The 17,629-nt window shown below is 42.4% G+C and overlaps 3 protein-coding genes across 10 annotated transcripts in view; 1 reads left to right on the plus strand and 2 right to left on the minus strand.

Moving 5' to 3' along the window:
* The window catches only part of Ccdc30 (coiled-coil domain containing 30), a 103,694-nt gene extending 102,784 nt beyond the window's left edge, over positions 1-910 (minus strand). For all 3 annotated transcript variants that reach the window (XM_070017168.1, XM_070017167.1, XM_070017169.1), the window contains exon 1: positions 823-910. The gene's annotated coding sequence lies outside the window, so the exon portion shown is untranslated. The remainder of the gene's footprint in view (positions 1-822) is intronic.
* Positions 911-3,679: 2,769 nt separating this feature from the next.
* On the minus strand, positions 3,680-7,309 carry Ppcs (phosphopantothenoylcysteine synthetase). 5 transcript variants are annotated; one of them, XM_070017176.1, is made up of 3 exons: positions 7,238-7,309; positions 6,362-6,465; positions 3,680-4,496 (listed from the first exon to the last, which is right to left on the minus strand). In XM_070017176.1, exons 2-3 carry the CDS (start codon positions 6,452-6,454, stop codon positions 4,173-4,175), a joined length of 417 nt encoding a protein of 138 aa, XP_069873277.1. In that variant the 5' UTR covers positions 6,455-6,465; positions 7,238-7,309; the 3' UTR covers positions 3,680-4,172. The 5 variants fall into 5 exon arrangements, with proteins under 5 accessions (XP_069873277.1, XP_069873274.1, XP_069873275.1 ...); XM_070017173.1 differs by lacking the exon at positions 7,238-7,309 and adding an exon at positions 6,622-7,136; XM_070017174.1 differs by lacking the exon at positions 7,238-7,309 and adding an exon at positions 6,971-7,053.
* A 245-nt stretch (positions 7,310-7,554) lies between these two features.
* Positions 7,555-17,629, plus strand: part of LOC138823672 (zinc finger MYND domain-containing protein 12-like) — a 29,312-nt gene continuing 19,237 nt past the window's right edge. The window contains exons 1-2 of one of the 2 annotated variants that reach the window (XM_070017170.1): positions 7,555-7,884; positions 16,466-16,607. In XM_070017170.1, the coding sequence (XP_069873271.1) occupies positions 7,775-7,884; positions 16,466-16,607 (252 nt within the window). In that variant the 5' untranslated portion in view covers positions 7,555-7,774. The remainder of the gene's footprint in view (positions 7,885-16,465; positions 16,608-17,629) is intronic. The other variant, XM_070017171.1, reaches the window with a different exon arrangement.

Raw genomic sequence — 17,629 nt, forward strand, 5'->3', positions numbered from 1 at the left:
TGGATACCAATTGTACAGTGCTTGTCAGAGGGAGGTCCTCAGTTCAAATGCCAGTATTGTCTCCCCGCCCCCATACTTAAACCTGAATACTGAAGAAATAATAAGAGTCAACACACAAGACAAACTAATCACACTTTCCATACTAAAATTCTTGCTCTATACTGAAGCCCTTCTGAAAAAATCTTTTTGTCCTAAGCCTGTTCCCTTGCCAAAAAATATGTTTTCAGTTTCTCCTCTTCATTGGTTTACATTGGGAAGAATTTTTTTCTTCTTCAGAAAACAGAAAGATGAAGCAGAAGCATTGTTTCAAGCATCTCTCCTCTAGAAAATTCTCAGTTTGTTGAATTTATATGGTCTGTTTTATGATTATTTTTGAATGACATTTTCACATCACTAACATTTATGCTGAACCTTGTGCTAATTAAACAGGAACCTGACATGGATCCAACACTGCCATTTTAATTTTTTTCTCCATTTTCAAATGTACTAGGTGTATATATTTAGCAATGTTCATTTCTCCAGCTAGGCTCCAATTTATCCAAGACAGAAAGCCTGCCACAGTACAGAGAGACAGAAAATCTTCACAACGACTGCAGGGCTGGAGAATGTGAAATGCTTAGCCATGCAAAACACTGCAATAGGAAAGCAGAAGAGGGGTGGTGGATGGATGACAGAGGTGCTGAGGACGATTGGCCATCAATAACATGCCGTGTGGACAGGAGAGGGTAGAAATGGTTGTGGGATGAAGAAGATGAGGAAACGTGACTGATTGGAGTGATGGGAGAATAGATGAACGTGGAAGGCAGAGGGTAACTGACTGACTTGATGATCTCCGATGCTGGAGTTACCGCAGACTTCCTGAGCTTCATTGCGATTCAAGGTTCTGCATGGCGAACAAAGACAAAAAGAGAAGAAAACGGCAACTACAAGGAGGGGAAAACTGTGCCTCCGTGGACTTGGTGGTGGCGGGTCGTCCCCTTCAAGGGCTGGATTCCGTCGGTTGCTGAAGTGAGAAAAGGAATGTTCGTCCCGCGGGTTCTAAACCCGCTCGGAACCAGCGCGGAGGTCACCGGGGACGTGGGGCAGAGATCCTTCGGCAGGACGAATTACTCCAGCCCGGGGCTGCAAAGGCCGAGCCGGACAGCGTTCTCAGGTAGTTTGGGGCCGTGCTGGGAGAGGAGCGAGAAAGACTTGGAATGTGGAAGAGGGGAGAAGCAACGCTTTCCTTCTCGGAGAGGAGTCCCGGACCTTAGGAAGCAGATCGGAAACTTTTCTCCCAGAGGCTACAGCGAGATTCCGAGGGTCGCTCGGCTCCTGGCTGCTCACAGCGGCCCACCGAGTCCCGGCGTCATAGCAACCGCGCCGGCCGTAGAGAGCACAGGCGTGCTTCCGGTGGGAACCATAGATACGACGTTTCCTCTGAAAACTTTGTTACGGCGCATACCATTGGCCTTCAGGCGAGGAGGGCGGGGTTCTCCCTGTGGTCTCATTAGCACGACTCAGTCTATTGGCTCTGGAGGTAGCAGTAACCATAGTAACTATGCAGCGTTGATGTACACACTTCTAATAGAGTCTAATTCTGATTCTGGTCAGATCTCTGGCCTACTTACCTTAGATTTAGTTACTTCCTTCTTAGGGTAGGGTGTTAGGACAGAGTTTGGGGCCTATATCTGTCATGAACCATCTAGGGTGGTCCAGATGAAACCACGTACTTTGAAACAGCTTATTGTAAAAATGAAGATGCTGGGTTTGGGAATTACTACGACTGGCACACTTAAAACCGATGAAAGTTCGGTTTGGGTGGGTTGTATCTCTTACTACTTAAGTAATGCAAAATAAAAATTTTCAGTGAGCCAGGCACCGGTGGCCCACACCTGTAATCCTAGCAACTCAGGAGGCTGAGATCTGAGGATCGTGATTCAAAGCCAGCCCAGGCAGGAAAGTCCATGAAACTCTTACCTACAGAAAACCGGAACTGACTGCTCCTCAAAGTGGTAGAGCGCTAGCCTTGGGCAAAAAGGCTCATGGGCAGCGCCCAGGCCCTGAGTTCAAGCCCCTCGACCACAAAATAAAAGTTTGACCACAAAAATACTTTTCACGGAGCCAAAATTGAACTATAACGAGTTATAATATTCAAAGATGACCTGGGGGGCGAGGAAATACCCTTTGCACGATTTCAGGTTGGGCTTGTCAAAGCTCAATTTCACTTATACTTCAGAGCCCTTTGTTTTGTCAGTACCCCAAACATGGTCTTACTGGCATTGTAAATCCAAATGTCTGCTTGTTCTATGTGCATTATCTGGATGGATCTCATCTCTTTTTTTGTGCATGTACCTTAAGACAGCCCTTGCAAGTTCTTCATTCCCCAACCCCTACACCATTCTCAAATGCTCACCACTACTACCTATTCTACTACTTAATCCTATTTACGTTTCAGCATTACCTCCTTATTCTTTGCTCCTCCAATCTAGACAGTTCCTTATTTTTGTTGATTCATGTTCCTTTCTTTAAACACTTCAACTTGCTGTTACAACACCCACACAAACCCCTATTTTTTACTGTGTAAATACTGTTTTTAAGTGTTCCAAATAGATACTAAAACTAAAGTTGAAACTATAAAAAAAAAAAAAACTCCTTGTGAAGGTTAACAAAAGAAATGAAGTGGTTCCCACAAGAAGCAATATGGTGAAAAAATTAATCACTTCAAATTTTAACTCTACTTCTGCCACTGTGCAAAGATGGCAGTCACCATACACAAGACTAGATGCAGGGAGAAAAATCAGTCTTTTACTTACTGCTTTTCAGTATGGCAACCACTGCTGAATCAGATGTTTTGACAAATGGACCTAAAGTTCATCAAAAATGTTTGTTCAAAAGGCTGCTGCTTTCAGTCTTGGCTATTTTTACACTGTTCAAGGTCACGCTTCTTGATTTAATGAAGTATTTTAGTTTACCCTGGCACTTTTGTCCAAATCTTCTCAACTAAAATTTATTGTGTGTCCTCTTTTGTAGGATATACTGGGTTATCTTCACAACTCTCTGAAATATGAACTATAGTTCAAATTCTTCTACTTTTCACAGCTGGGAATAAAACTCAGGGCCTTCTACATGCTAGGCAAGCAGTCTATCACTGGGTTACATTCCATAATCAAATATTTACATGAAATGTTTATCATCCTACATATTAATGGTAGTTTCTCAAATTGTACTGTGGATCATCTTAGGGTCTGGCATTAACAGACTTGGTAAATAATTGCAACCAGGTACAAGACTAGTGCTTTATCTTTGATGTTTTATTTACTTATCACTTGCTGAGATTTATTATCCCCATGTTATAGATAAGAAAACAGATTAAGTCATGTGCCTAAAGTTTATAAAGCTAGTGGGTGGCACAGCTGGCCATGGTGACACCAAACTATACACATCTCCACAGTGCCCAACATGGGCCCTTGCCTAGTTCCAAGTGGAAGGCTCTATGAAATTTCCCTCAAGAGCAGCTCTAAAATATATGAGAGGTAAATTGTTACTCAAATATGGAGTGAGCACAGGACAAGAAGCAAAAGTAAATGTAGTGGGAAGTTCTGCAACCTACAGGCAGTTTCTCTTCAGGGAGGTATTTTTCTTTCCTTCTACCATTTCTGGTAATTTTTTTCTAAAAAAAGAAAATCTTTTCCATGTGTTGGTTTGTGGGCATACACTTTATTGCACTTCATTTTTTATACATCCATTTCCTAAATGAGACATGTTTATTCATTTTCAATCTTCACAGCTCACCATGGGCCTGGCACATAGTAGGCACTCAACAAATACTTGCTCTTCAAAGCACGGCTACTCATGTATCCATAATCCTCCTTCTACAGTATATATTAAGCTGATCTTCAGCATTCAGCCCTCCACATATATTTTTGGTAGTGAATTCCTAACAGCCTTTTCAAAAATGTGAGATACAGTTCTAGGGTTCAATTTCCAAATCACAATGACATTCAGGTGTGTCAAGTGGCCATTAAAAGAGAAATATCAACCCATTATTAGCCTGCACACACCACTTTAACGGTTCCCTTCATTTTCTTTGTTCTTAGGAAAGCAAAGGATTTATTCGGTTCTTGACATCTGTAGAAGACCTGGTCCACTCAATAATTTTTGATCCTATAATAATTTTTGAGATTTTTAGTTCAATTTCTGTCACATATAAAAGCTGTGTGTCGAGATTGAAGATTATCTACTATTTTCTCTTCTATAGCTATGCCTTTTGCTACCTCTTCCTCTGTCAGCAATAACTTGGTTTCCGAGTCTTTGGTTACAATAACCACAGAGGAGTGTATTGACTCAAGGATATTAGCCACCACCACTTGATGCTGATAAACTTCCAAAGCGTTCCGAGCACGATTAATTATGATGGAAGGATCAGTCTCCAACTTAAAGGAAATTATAAATGCTTTGGGAGCCCAATCTTTAACCAAAGGAGAGAGCATTTTTGGCACCATCTTCATTGTTATCTGCATTGGAAAAAGAAAAGCTTAATAAGCAATGGCCACTACCTATAAGGGAAAGCAAGGAATTGGGAATTCATATTTTGCCTATATAAATTTGAGCGGGATTTCTTTGTCAAACTTCTCAAAAGCTTAAATGGTTTAAAAAGTTTTGGTGCTGTGGGTTGATAAACATGCCCTCATTCAAGCCCTCATTCATTTTCTGCAGAAATCCATTTTCTAAATCATCCCTGCTTTACCACTCATATTTTCTCAAACATTCCCTCTATTTTTTTTAAAGCTTGCCCTCATGTAGACATTCATAAATAATCTGCTCATACAAACATTGCTTTGGCAGAGGCCCCCACTGTTGTGGATTTTGTTTTATTTTTTGGTGTTGGTTCTGGGGCTTGAACTCAGGGTCTGGACACTACCCCTGAGCTTTTTTGCTCAAGGCTAGTGTTGTACTTACTGCCTGTGCCACAGCTCCACTTCCAGCTCTTTTGTAGTTAATTGGAGATAAGAGTCTCACTAACTTTCCTGTCTGGCTGGCTTCTAACCACAATTACTAGATCTCTGCCTCCTGAGTAGCTAGGCTTACAGACATGAGCCAATGGTACCTGGTGAATCTTTTTTTTTTTTTTTTGGTTAAGGAGAAAAAAAACAAACTTCTCAATCTACAATATTACTTATATTGGTAGAATGGCTATTGGATTCTCTTTATAATTCCATTCACTTGTAACTAGATTACAAATCCATGCAATTTAGCCCTGAGAAAACAAATGACTTTATTTTCACTTGATCAAAAGTTCTATCATCAATTTCCTAATCCCTGCAAAGAGGAATGGTGAATCATTTTGGGTATGTTCAAGATAAAACTAAAGAATAGGGTTAAAGATGCAGCATTCTAAAAATGTGAAATCACTATGCTAATAATGATCAGGATTTCCTTTGAGATACAGATGACATCTAGTTCCCCACTTCATTTCTGACATCCACTAGTGCCAAACATAGTATCCACTGGACTACTCTGTAGAGTATAAGTAATGCAAGTACTATGTATGGTTCTTCTCAATGATTTCATTCCCATGTCCCACAACAGTGAGTGACTATTATACAACATTACGTATTCCACAAATATCTGCTGAAGAAACAACCAAATAACTATCTTACAGATGCCCCACAAGTAGTTTCCCCTATGTAGATTCTACCTGAATCACCCAATAAGTTGCTAAAAACTCCCTTAGGTTCTAAGACACCCAATCATCTTAGCATCTTAACCACACCACTAACCTCCCATGTCTCTCCAGAAAAAAGACAATAACCTCTAACTCCTCTTCCCTCTCCAATCTCTCCCTATTTCACTTTTCAAAATAATGCCAGAATATACGTTTCAGACAAAAACTCAATTTCATTCTCCTATATACGTGCCCTCTGATTCCACAGGGCAAAGCCAAAGCTCAAGAGGGATATGAATCAAGCCATATCTTCAACCAAGCCACCTCTTCAGTGTGCTCTACACCTCACTAACGCCCACTTCCAATCTCAACTTAAAAGTCCCCACTTTTAAGACCCTCTGCATGTCTTAAAAAACGCAGTTCAAATTATCTCTTGCAGGAATCCCTTGCTCTCCCAGTTCACTCCCTCCCCTGGTCTAACTGCACTTTGTACCTACCTCCACTAGAGCATTAGCATTCTGTATTGTAATTATGTCTGTGTCCAGCTCCCTCGCTAGCTTGTGTAGTCCTTGAGGGAGGGCGGTGTCTTATTCATCTCTGTATCCCCAGTGCCTAGCGCATACAGAATGCAAGAAGGCCATCTCCAAATCAGGAGAAAATTAACCCAAGATTGGTTATAGGGGATCAGATCTCTGGAAGAGAAGTGCCCATCACCTGCAGTGGGCCCCCAGATGACTGGATCTTGTGTTCAGGCATTTCAGAGACAGGAACATAGAAATCTGACACGGCCGCAGCCAGGTAAAACATCGCAGAAGGGCCTGCAAAGAGAAGCAGAGGTATAACGAATCCAGGAGGAGTATGGGAGCAGTTCCTTTTCAACCAGTGTTCCCTGCCTGTGAGATCCCTTGGTGACAAGAGACAAGGGGGAGAATGGCTCTGCCTCCAGGAAATCAATGGATTCCTAGGGCACGCACCTAGTGGGTTGAGCGCCTGGGCCGCAGCTTGCAGCAGATGCAGATAGTCCGCCAAAGTGGTGAACTCTACCGCCAGGAAGGTGCCGGCAGTCGCTGCCTCCTGGTAGCTCCGCAGAGCCGCAGCGAAGCCCGGGAGCGCCTTCTCCTCGGCTTCTAGGCTCAGTAGGCCCGCCTGAGGTGGGCCAGCGGGCCGCAAGGCCGCCAGCCAGGTCTGAGGCGGGAAGCGATGGGCATAGGGAAAGGCTGAGCGAGCGCGATACAAGAACAGGACCCCATAGCCCGCCGCCAGGAAGGCCTCGACCGACATGGCCCCGCGCCGCCCGCTGCTGAAGTTGTCCAGAAAGCGCACCGGCCGCGCTTCCAGAGGGACCTTGGTGCCACCTGACGTGACCAGCACCACCCGCCGGCCCTGTGCGCCCAGCCTGGCCGCGAAGCGAGCCATAACTTCGGCCCAGCGCGCAGCACCCGCGGGTCGGGGGAACTCAGCCACTAGGTCCACTTCCGCCATGAGTGCCGAGACGTCTGCGCCTGCGAGCCGCCGGGCTGCCGGGGCCACGCCCCTCCCGCTGCCGGGGCCACGCCCCTCCCGCTGCCGGGGCCACGCCCCTCCCGCTACCTGGCCCGCGCGCAGCCGCAGTGGCCCAATGTTCGCCCCTTTGTGTGCTGTTCTTTCCAAGTCTGGAGAAGTCAGGTTCTCCTGCCTCAGAGCCTAGGGGAAAGGATACTGTGCTGTAGAAAATTTTTATTCTCCACCGGGTTGCGGTGGAGAGGGAGGGTAAAACACCCACAAAAGTCGCATTCCTTTCAGTTAATTTTCTAGCGGGGCAGGGGAGTGGGGAAAGACAGAGGTGTCAAAGAACTGGCTTTGTTTGGCCCTCTCCGGCTACCATACAGCCTTCCCTGAACTTGGATTCCATTGGAGGTTAAGTTCTCTGGCCGCTTCACCTTTTGGGACGGGTTAATCTTGTGCCTTTTATTTCTTACGGGCCTCAAAAATAGACTGCGGGTGTCAGTCCGGCGTCCCCCCTCCCCCCCCACCTCCCCTTGACCTTGAAATACTGGTGTGTCCCGTGGTGGTCACGTGACGCCGGCGTCCGGCAACCGTCCTAGAGACTGACACCCGGCTGCACACTGACTGACACCCGGCTGCAGGATGGACGTCATCTACCCTCTGGCGGTGCCCAAGGGGCGGCGGCTCTGCTGTGAGGTGTGCGAAGCCCCCGCCGAGCGGGTGTGCTCGGCCTGCACAGTCACGTACTACTGGTAGGCCTGGATCGTGGCACCCGGCGCCTCACCGCCCTCCTCCCCTCCTCCCCACCCCCCTCCCCACCTCGGCCCAGGCTTGTGGGCCTGCGTGGTGGTGGGCACCTCTGCCCTCCTGGGCACCTCTAAGACTCCCGTGTCCCCGAACTGATTTGTCATCAGATGGGTTTTGAGGTCTTGCTACGTGTTCTGAACCATTCTAGGTGCTGAAGTTAACGGGCCAGTTCTGTAAATGGCTCCTTCAGATACCTAACAAGGGAGACAGATTAAGTAAACACACACACACACACACACACACACACACACACACACACACACACATCACTTTAGAGAGAAATGTAAGATGGATAAAGAAACGTGTCGACAATTGGTCGACCGCTTCTGTGAGAGCAGACTATAGATCTAAAGATAAAATAAGAGCACTCGCCCTGAAAATGGCCAACGGGCAGGACTCGCGTCTTGGAGGAATAGAGAGAGGACCAGTTAAGTGTGCTGGAAACTAAGACAGTGAGGGGGTAGGAGAGTGGTAGTGCCAGAAAATTGTAAAATGTAACATTGAATTCAACGTGTTAAATCCCACGTGAATTGTTTCAACATTTTGTTTTATTTTATGAGGAGAAAATATTTCTTCTTATAAGTAGTGTTAAGGAAAAAGGTTGAAAAATCAATTGTAGTTGTTCCTGGGAGGAGTTTAAATCGATAAGATCAAAGATTAGGGATATGTGACGAGGACATGAGATCAAGGAGTTTATAAATCGTCCTCTGGCAAGCCATGGATGCTCCTACTACAGGTCTGGCACACAGGAGAGATTCAATATCTTTTTCTGGTGTGAGTGGCTCCTTACTCTCAAAACATCATTGTTTTCTTTATCCCTGTAGCCAGAGTAATTGCTCCTTCCTCCTAATTCACTTTGCAGTCACTTTGTACCTCTCCAATGACTCTTGTCTTCATTTCAGTTATTGGTAAGCATAGTGTCTCAATTTTTATTGTACTCCATTAATTTCCAATGTGTGCTATCTCTTAATCTGTATATGTTCATGGCCTTCAGCAAAGTCTTAAAATAGTTCTCACTAATATTTGATGAAGATATGAATAAATGATCACTTCCTATGCTATTCCTCTCCATCCTTTACTTGTTATTCTTCCTCAGTTCCAAGGATTGAACCTAGGACCTCACACATACTAGACAAGCATTTTACCTCTTGAGTTCTGTCCCCAGCCTCTTTCACTTGCTTTTTAATTCCCTTAAATGTTTTATTTTCTTTTCTCCCCGATTCTTTTCTCTGGATTTCTATGCTCTTATGTTCCAACATTTGATAAACACAAAACTGAGATAATTATCCTATGACTTTTGATGGTTGGTAAAACTGTGCCCAGGACTAAACTGACATATAGTAAATATTCTTTTCCATTATCTCAGATTTAGGAAGCAAAAATGATAGTAGCTAGGCATTAGAGACTGACTCTTGTAATTCTAGCTACGCAGAAGGCTGAGATCTGAGGATTGCAGTTTGAAACTAGCCTGGGCAGGAAAGTCCATGAGAGTTTTGTCTCCAATTAACCACTAAAAAGCCAAAAGTGGACCTGTGGCTCAAGTAGTAGAGTACCAGCCTTGAGCTAAAAGCCAAGGAACAATGTTCAGGTCCTGAGTTCAAACCCCAGTTCTGGGAATTAAAAGAAAAATATAGTAACTATGAATTCTTACCATTTTTTCCCCACAAGAGAATCCTTTTTCTAATTGTAAAGCCATTTCAGCTGTCTGCAGAAAACTTGTAAATGCAAAAAATAAAAGAGAAGCCAGGGGCTGGGAAGGTGGCTCAGTGCTAGAATGCTTGCCTTGCATGCATGAGGCCCTGGGTTCATTCCTCAGCACCACATAAGCCAAAAAAGTCAAAAGTGGCACTGTGGCTCAAGTGGTAGAGTGCTAGCCTTGAGCTGAAGAGCTGAGGGACAGTGCCCAGGCCCAGAGTTCAGGCCCCACGACCGTCGAGAGAGAGAGAGAGAGAGAGAGAGAGAGAGAGAGAGAGAGAGAGAGAGAGAGAGAGAGAGAGAGAGAGAGAGAGAGAGAGAGAGAGAGCACCTATACTTTCACCATTAAAAGCTTAATAACCTGACATTTTAGAGAAATTTATTCTTTTTATTCCTACATACATTTACTTTTTTCTATGTGTAAACTTATATATTTTTCACATTTGATTGTGAATATGTTCCTAGGGAATGGAAGATTTTGAAGAAGTATACAGTGAAATCTTAGTGATAGATAAAAGAGGCCTCAGTACTCTATGTGCAAACCATAGCATATAGATAACAGTATCTTACAATAAATTTTCCTTTAATGTAACTTAGGGGACACATTTAAATGCCTTCACTGGCCAGGAAGAGAAGGAAGGAAACCATTCAAGAATAAGAAATATGGGGGCTGGGATGTAGCTCAGTGGCAAAGCACTTGCCTAGCAAGTGCGACGTCCTGGGTTCGATCCCCAGTACCACACACAAAAAAAAAAGAATAAGAAATAAAAAAAAAAGAATAAGAAATACTGGGACTTATGATAAATAGTAGAATAAATGCCCCTCCTAAAGTCATTAAGATGCAATTGAACAAAACACATTAATTCCTGAATAGAACATGTCTGGCTCACAATTGTGAGCCCTGATTGAAACTTACCAGACTTACTAGTTCCTTCATTCACCCCCCCCCCCCACTCCTGTGTTGGATGTTCATATTGAGAAGGCTGAATGGAAAGGTTGGCCACAAACATAAACGTTCCCTGTGTTTAGAAAGGTGAGATGTGGTCAGGTGCTCTCAGTGGAACAAAAGTTCAAGCAGTTAAATACATTACCATTTCCATTTGTCACACAATTAATTACTCAGTACATTCCTACTTAATAAAAACCCTTGCAACTTAGCTATTTCTAAATCCTGGCTAGTAATGAATAACACCAGGATCCTGCTGTATGTAACAGACATCTCTAGAAAAATAAAAGCATAATACAGTCTTTTATGTGGTGTGTGTGTGTGTATGTGTGTGTGTGTGTGTGTGTGAGTGTGTGTATGTGTGTTTATCCTAAGGTTGGAACTTAGGGCCTGGGTGCTGTCTCTGAGCTTTTTTGCTCAAGGCTAGTGTTCTGCCACTTAAGCCAGAGCTTCATTTCTGGCTTTTTGGAGTTTAATTGGAGATAAGTCCCATGGACTTTCCTGCCTGGGCTGGCTTTCAACCATGATCCTCAGATCTCAGCCTACTTAGTAGGATTACAGGTTAAAGCCACCCATGCCAGCTAATACACATTCTTTTCAAGTGTGTACACACCATTCTTTAGAACAGTTCAAAAATTAGGTGATAAAACAAATCTCAATAAATGAATAAGGATTGATATCATACAAAGTATGCTCCCCAACTATAGTTAAGTGACATTAGCAATCAACAGAAAGGAATTTGACAAATTCACAATAATGTACAATTTTTATAAATTAGCAGGTCAAATCAGGAAGAAGTGTTAAAATACTTTGAGATGCATGAAAAGGAAAACACACTAAAACCTGAGATCCAGACAAAGCAGTGCTCAGAAAGTAGTATTTGAATTTAGTACTCATGAATTCATAGCTCTTAATACATACTTTTAAAACTTTCTATAACTTAGCATTGAAACTCTTCAGGCTGTGTTGTGAGTAGATGTTGTGGCAGAAGGAAGGAAATATTAACCATTTGAGCAGAGATAAATAAAAAGTACTGAGACAATGAACAAAATAAACAATAAACAAAAGTTGGTTACTTGAGAAGTTTGGCAAAATACTAAGATCAGAAATGAAATTAGGGACATTTCTACCAATCATGCAGAAATAGATTATAAGAGAATACTATGAACAATTGTATGGCAACAAATTAGACATACCTAAGAGAACAGGAACCAAAATTGATTAAAAAATAGGGATGTAGTTATTAATTTTAAAAAGTCAGATGGGCTCATGCCTGTATTCCTAGCTATTCAGGAGGCCGAGATCTGAAGATCACTGTTTGAAAGAGTCCACTCAGCAAAGTCCATGAAACTCTTAGCTCCAACTTACTACCAAATTGCCAGAAGGAGAGCTGTGGCTCAAACGGCAGAGCACTAGCCTTGAGTAAAAAGCTAAAGGATACCACCCAAACCCTGATTTCAAGTCCTCTATTGGCGCACGCAGATTTCCCTGATGACTATATATGTAAGACTCCTTAACATAAAGTTAACAAATCAAAGCTTCCAGCATAAAGGAAGGAATAAACTTCATGACCATGTGGGATTTGTTCTAAGAATTCTAGATTGGTTCAACATACAAGTAGCAATACAATACAACATATTAACAGAATAAGACATGAAAACCATACAATTTTCTAGAAAAATGTATTTGCCAAAAATCTAACATGTTTTATGATAAAAAAGATATATAAACTAGGATAAGAAGGGAACTTCTGTTAAAGGACAACTATCAAAAAATTCATACAGAAACATAAGGCTAAAATTACACTTAATGATCAAGGACCAAGAGCTTTCATTACTAAGAATGGAAAAGAGGTGCTGGGAAGATGGCTCAGTGGGAGCCATGCATGAGGTCCTGGATTTGATTCCTCAGCACCACATAAGCAGAAAAAGCTGGAAGTGGTGCTGTGGCTCAAGTGGTAGAGCACTAGCCTTGAGCTGAACAGCTGAGGGACAGTGCCCAAGCCCAGAGTTCAAGCCCCACGAACAACAACAACAACAACAAAAAGAATGGAAAAGAGACAAGGATGTTGCTTCCAGCACTCTGTTCAACATTATGCTAGAGATTCTAGTCAGAACAGTTAGTTAAAACAATGAAGTAACAGACACATACCTTGGAGGAACTTACCTGGATATGATGGTTAATTTAATGTATCACTCACTGAGCTAAGAAATATTCACATCGTTGGTTAAAAAAAAGTCTGGATGTGTCTGTGAGAGCATAAGTGAGAAGCAGGACTTGAATTAGTAGACAGTAAACATTACCCTCACCAGTGTAAATGGTGTCATTCAATCCTTGAAGGCCTGAACAGAAGAGAAAGTCAGGAAAGTGGATGTGCTGTCTTACTGGGTCATCCCTCTTCCCCTACCTTTGCATATAATAACTTCTGGCAGCTGGGGACTAATGGCCCACACCTGTAATCTTACCTACTCAGGAGGCTGAAATCTGAGGATCATGGTTTGAAGCCAGCCCAGGCAGGAAAGTACATGAGACTCTTATCTCCAATTAAAAAAAAAATTCTCAGAAAAGCCAGAAGTGGGGCTGTGGCTCAAGTGGTAGAGTGCTAGCTCTGAGCTAATGAAGCTCAGGGATATTGCCAAGGCCCAGAGTTCAAGCCCCAGGACTGGCAAAATAAATAGAGCTTCTGGCTTTTGTTCTTCGGACTCTGAGACCTAAAACATCAGGTACTTCAAACAGCAGACCTTCAAACTCAGTTTGTATTACAAATACTGGTTTTTCTGGCTCCCCAAGTGACATCAGATTGTAGGAATGTGTAATCTCTATAGTACATAGACCAACTCCCTAATAAATAAATATTGGTTCCATTTCCCAGGTGAATCCTAACACCCTTGTAATATAGAAAACCCCAAAAGAAAGCACCAGAATATGATTAGAACTAATAAATCAACCTAGCAAGGTTGTAGAATACAAGATTAATATGTTAAAAAGGCTCAGAAACATTGCCTAGGCCCTGAGTTTAAGCTCTGTGACTGACTAAAGAACAAGGTTAATTTGTACAAATTGGTTGTGTTCCGATACACTAGCAGTGAACAGACTGATCAAGATTCAGTATCTAGGATATATAAGTAGTTCTTAAAACTCAATAATAAAAATACTCAGTTTAGGGCTGGTAAGGTGGCTCAGTGGTAGAGTGCTTGCCTTGCATGCATGAGGTCCTGGGTTTGATTCCTCAGCACTGCATAAGCAGGAAAAAAAAAGCCGGAAATGGTGCTATGGCTCAAGTGGTAGAGTGCTAGCCTTGAGCTGAAGAGCTGAGGGACAGCGCCCAGGCCCAGAGTTCAGGCCCCATGACCGGACCCCCCCCCCAAAAAATACTCAGTTTAAAAACTGAGCAAGGAAGGTGGGCATCAGTGGCTCATGCCTGTATTCCTAGCTACTCAGGAGGCTGAGATTTGAGGATCATGGTTCAAGGCCAACCTGGGCAGGAAAGTCTGTAAGACTCTTATCTCCAATAAACCACTAGAAGACTGGAAGTTCTGCTGTGGCTCAAGTGGTAGAGCACTTGCCTTCAGCTGAAGAGCACAGGGACAGTGCCCAAGCCCAGAGTTCAAGCCTCACGACCGACAAAAAACAAACAAACAAACAAACAAAAAACAACAACAAAAATAACTGAGCAAGGATTTGACCAAATATTCCTCCAAAGAAGATATAAAGTGACCAATTTCCCATGAAATGACACTCAACATTATTAGTCATTTGGGAAATACAAATCAGAGCCACAAGTGAGATACTCCTTTTCACATTCACTAGGATGTCTATAATCAAAAGACAGAAGAAAAATGTGTTGGTGTAAGGATGTGGGGAAATTAGACTCTCATACATTGTTGGTGGAAATATAAAAGGGTGCAGCACTGTGGAAAAACATTGCCAATTCCTCAAAAAGTTAGACAGTTATAACAATTCAATTTTTAGCTATATACTCCACAAATTTAAAACTTGTTTGTACAAAAAAGTGTGCACAAAGGTCTACTGCTGCATTATCCATATTAGTAAAAAGAGTGGAAATACTCTGTCTACCAGTGAATATTCTACTACATAGATACAGTATAATACTCTACTATATGGATATACCATAGAGCATTATAATACTCTACTATATAGATGTACCATATATATTATAATACTCTACTATATGGATGCACCATAGAGTATAATATCCATATATTATATATACTATCTAGTATATATTATCTACTATATGCAATATACTATATACTATACTATATATAGTATATACTATATATCCATCGAGTATTTTTCAGTCATAGAAAGGAATAAACTATATACCATCTATCATGGATAAACCTTGCAAACAATGTTCTAAGTGAAAGAAACCAGATACTAAAGAGCATGCATCATCTGTTTCCTTTTATATGCCAAGAGACTAGGTGGTCACTGGACATCACTACCAGAAAGGAGGAATTGCAAAGAGTGCTAACAAGTGCAGAGTTTGCTTCTTGGATAATGACAATGTCCTTGAATCTTGTGACTAAATTCGAGTCTTAAAAATTGGCTTAGAGGTAGAGTGCTTGCCTAGCATGCATAAAACCCTGGGTTCATTCCTCAATACTACATAAAAAGAAAAAGCTAGGAGTGGCATTGTGGCTAGAGCACTAGCCTTGAGCAAAAGAGCTCAGAGACAGTGCCTAGGTCCTGAGTTCAAGCCCCAGGACTGGCAAAAAAATTAGGAATTTTATGAGATGTGAACATTACCATTGAAAATGAGAAATAAAACATGGTTGGAGGAAGGGTAGTAGATTAGGGATCATTTATAGAGGTAATTATATGAGGCATGGGAATGGGTATTCCACTGGACTACTGTTCAAAGTTTTCTACAGTGCTCCAAATGTCCTCTAGGTTTACTGTGTAATTGAATGTTTTGAAGTACTTAGGTACACACGTATAATAGGAATGAGGTAAGACAAATCATCTATGTTTCCTTCAGGAGCACTGAACACTCACTTGGGAATACAGGCTAGAGTAACTCTATAATCTCTCTGCAAATGCCACCTTACCTATAAAATGATAATAACAGTTATTATTTTATTTTCCAATCATCATATACTCTCATGCAAGACTACCTGCTGCAACCCCTGGGGATGGTGCTTTCCCAGTGCATTCTACATGAGTGCCCTCACAAGTTATCTTGGCATTTTGGTTATAGAAAAATGTGTTTGCTAAGCCTTTCCTAAACTCTCATCAAATGTAAAGTCCTTCCCTTTCCCAAGGGAATAAAAAAACCCTCAAATTCATCAACCTCAATATTTAGATATCTTGAAGATGATCTTAGGACAATATAAAATTGTCTCCTTTCCTTCCTTTCTTCCTTCCTTCCTTCCTTCCTTCCTTCCTTCCTTCCTTCCTTCCTTCCTTCCTTCCTTCCTTCCTTCCTTCCTCCCTTCCTCCCTTCCTCCCTCCCTCCCTCTCTCCTTTCTTTCTTCTTTCTTTCTTCTTTCTTTCTTTCTTTTCCCTTTCTTTCTTTCTCTTTCTCTCTTTCTTTCTTTTTTCTTTCTTCCTTTTGTCAGTTATGGGGTTTGAATTCAGGGTTGTCCCTGAGCTCTTTTTGCCCAAGGCCAGAGCTCTACCACGTTGAGCTACCACAGCTCCCCTTCTGGTGGTTATCTGGAGATGATAGTCTCACAGGGACTTTTCTGCCTGGGCTGGCTTGGAACTGCAATTCTCAGATCTCAGCCTCCTGAGTAGCTAAGATTACAGGTGTGAGCCACTGGTGCCCAGCTAGAGTCTCCCTTTTCTTGTGTCCAGAGCTAGTCCAGTAGGAGGGCCAAAGAGAAAGATAATGAAATCCATGTTTTTTTTATTGTTAGTAGTTTGTTGCACCAAAGAGCTGACTGGGTCAGCATCCATGAGAAGATCTGCCAGCTTCTGATTCCACTGCGCACTACCATGCCCTTCTTCAATTCAGAGGAAGAGAGGCAGCATGGCCTGCACCAGCTGCAGCAACGGCAGGTGGGTCCCCTTGGACTGTTCCTGGGTAAGCTCATGGGTGCAGTGAAGCTGCCCTACACATTCCTGGAACTACTTGTATCACTAAATTATAACCGTGGTGCAGACAGAAGCTCTGTCCCAACCAAGGCCACATGTTTCCTGAATATTCATGGTTATTACCTTGCTACAGTGATCATAGCAAGTTGCCACAGAATGGGTGGCATCTACCTCCACGTACTATGAGAAGACATATGGGACTAGAAGGTAAGGCTTTAACACATGACTTTTGTTGGAAACACAGTTCAGCCTGTCGCATCCCCATATGCCAAGCAATGTGATAAATATGACCACATAATAGGTTTAAAATGATGGATAAACTAGGTCAACTGGGTACTAGTGACTTAAGCTATAAAATCTGAGGATCATGGCTCAAAGACAGTCTGGACAGCAAACTCTGTGAGACTCTTATCTCCAAATAAGCACTAAAAAAAGCTCAAAGTGGCAGAGTGCTAGCCTTGAGCAAAAGAGCTCAGGGACAGCACCCAGGCCCTGAGTTCAAGCCCCATGACTGACAAAAAAAAAAGACAAAAACCCTAGGTAATGATAGCTCATGCCTGTTGTCTCAGCTATTCAGGAAGCAAGTATGATAGGGGATTATGGTTCTGAGGCCAGCCTAGGGGAAAAAATATAAAATATCATCTCAACCAAAAAAATCCAGGTACAATGGTGTAGGCCTATTAGCCACTCAGGAAGTATAAATAGGAGGATCATGGCCCAGGTAAAAAAATTCAAGAGCCTATGTGAAACTAAAGCAAAAAATGATGAGGGATATGGCTCGAGTGATAGCATTCTTGCTTTGAAAATGCAATGTCTTAAGTTTAAATTCTGGTACTGCTCCCTTCCCAACTTACCCCAAATAAACTGGTGAATAAATAAAGTAGATTAGAACAAGACACAGAAGTACACAGGTATAATCCCAGCACTTGGGAGTTTGAGGCAGGAGGCTCATAAATTCCAAGCCAGCCTGAGCTACAAAGATCCTA

The sequence above is a fragment of the Dipodomys merriami genome, unplaced genomic scaffold (genome assembly GCF_024711535.1).
Source record: "Dipodomys merriami isolate MVZ:Mamm:240054 unplaced genomic scaffold, mDipMer1.0.p SCAF_121, whole genome shotgun sequence".
NCBI classification, from domain to species: domain Eukaryota; kingdom Metazoa; phylum Chordata; class Mammalia; order Rodentia; family Heteromyidae; genus Dipodomys; species Dipodomys merriami.

Excerpts from the sequence above, each read along its gene's own strand:
- Ppcs (XM_070017173.1), bottom strand. The coding sequence starts at position 7,129 with ATGGCGGAAGTGGACCTAGTGGCTGAGTTCCCCCGACCCGCGGGTGCT. Across the intron at positions 6,466-6,621 it reads CCAGGCGCTCAACCCACTAG|GCCCTTCTGCGATGTTTTAC; the intron begins GTGCGTGCCCTA and ends TTCTCTTTGCAG. Across the intron at positions 4,497-6,361 it reads CATCTGGGGGCCCACTGCAG|ATAACAATGAAGATGGTGCC; the intron begins GTGATGGGCACT and ends TTTCCAATGCAG.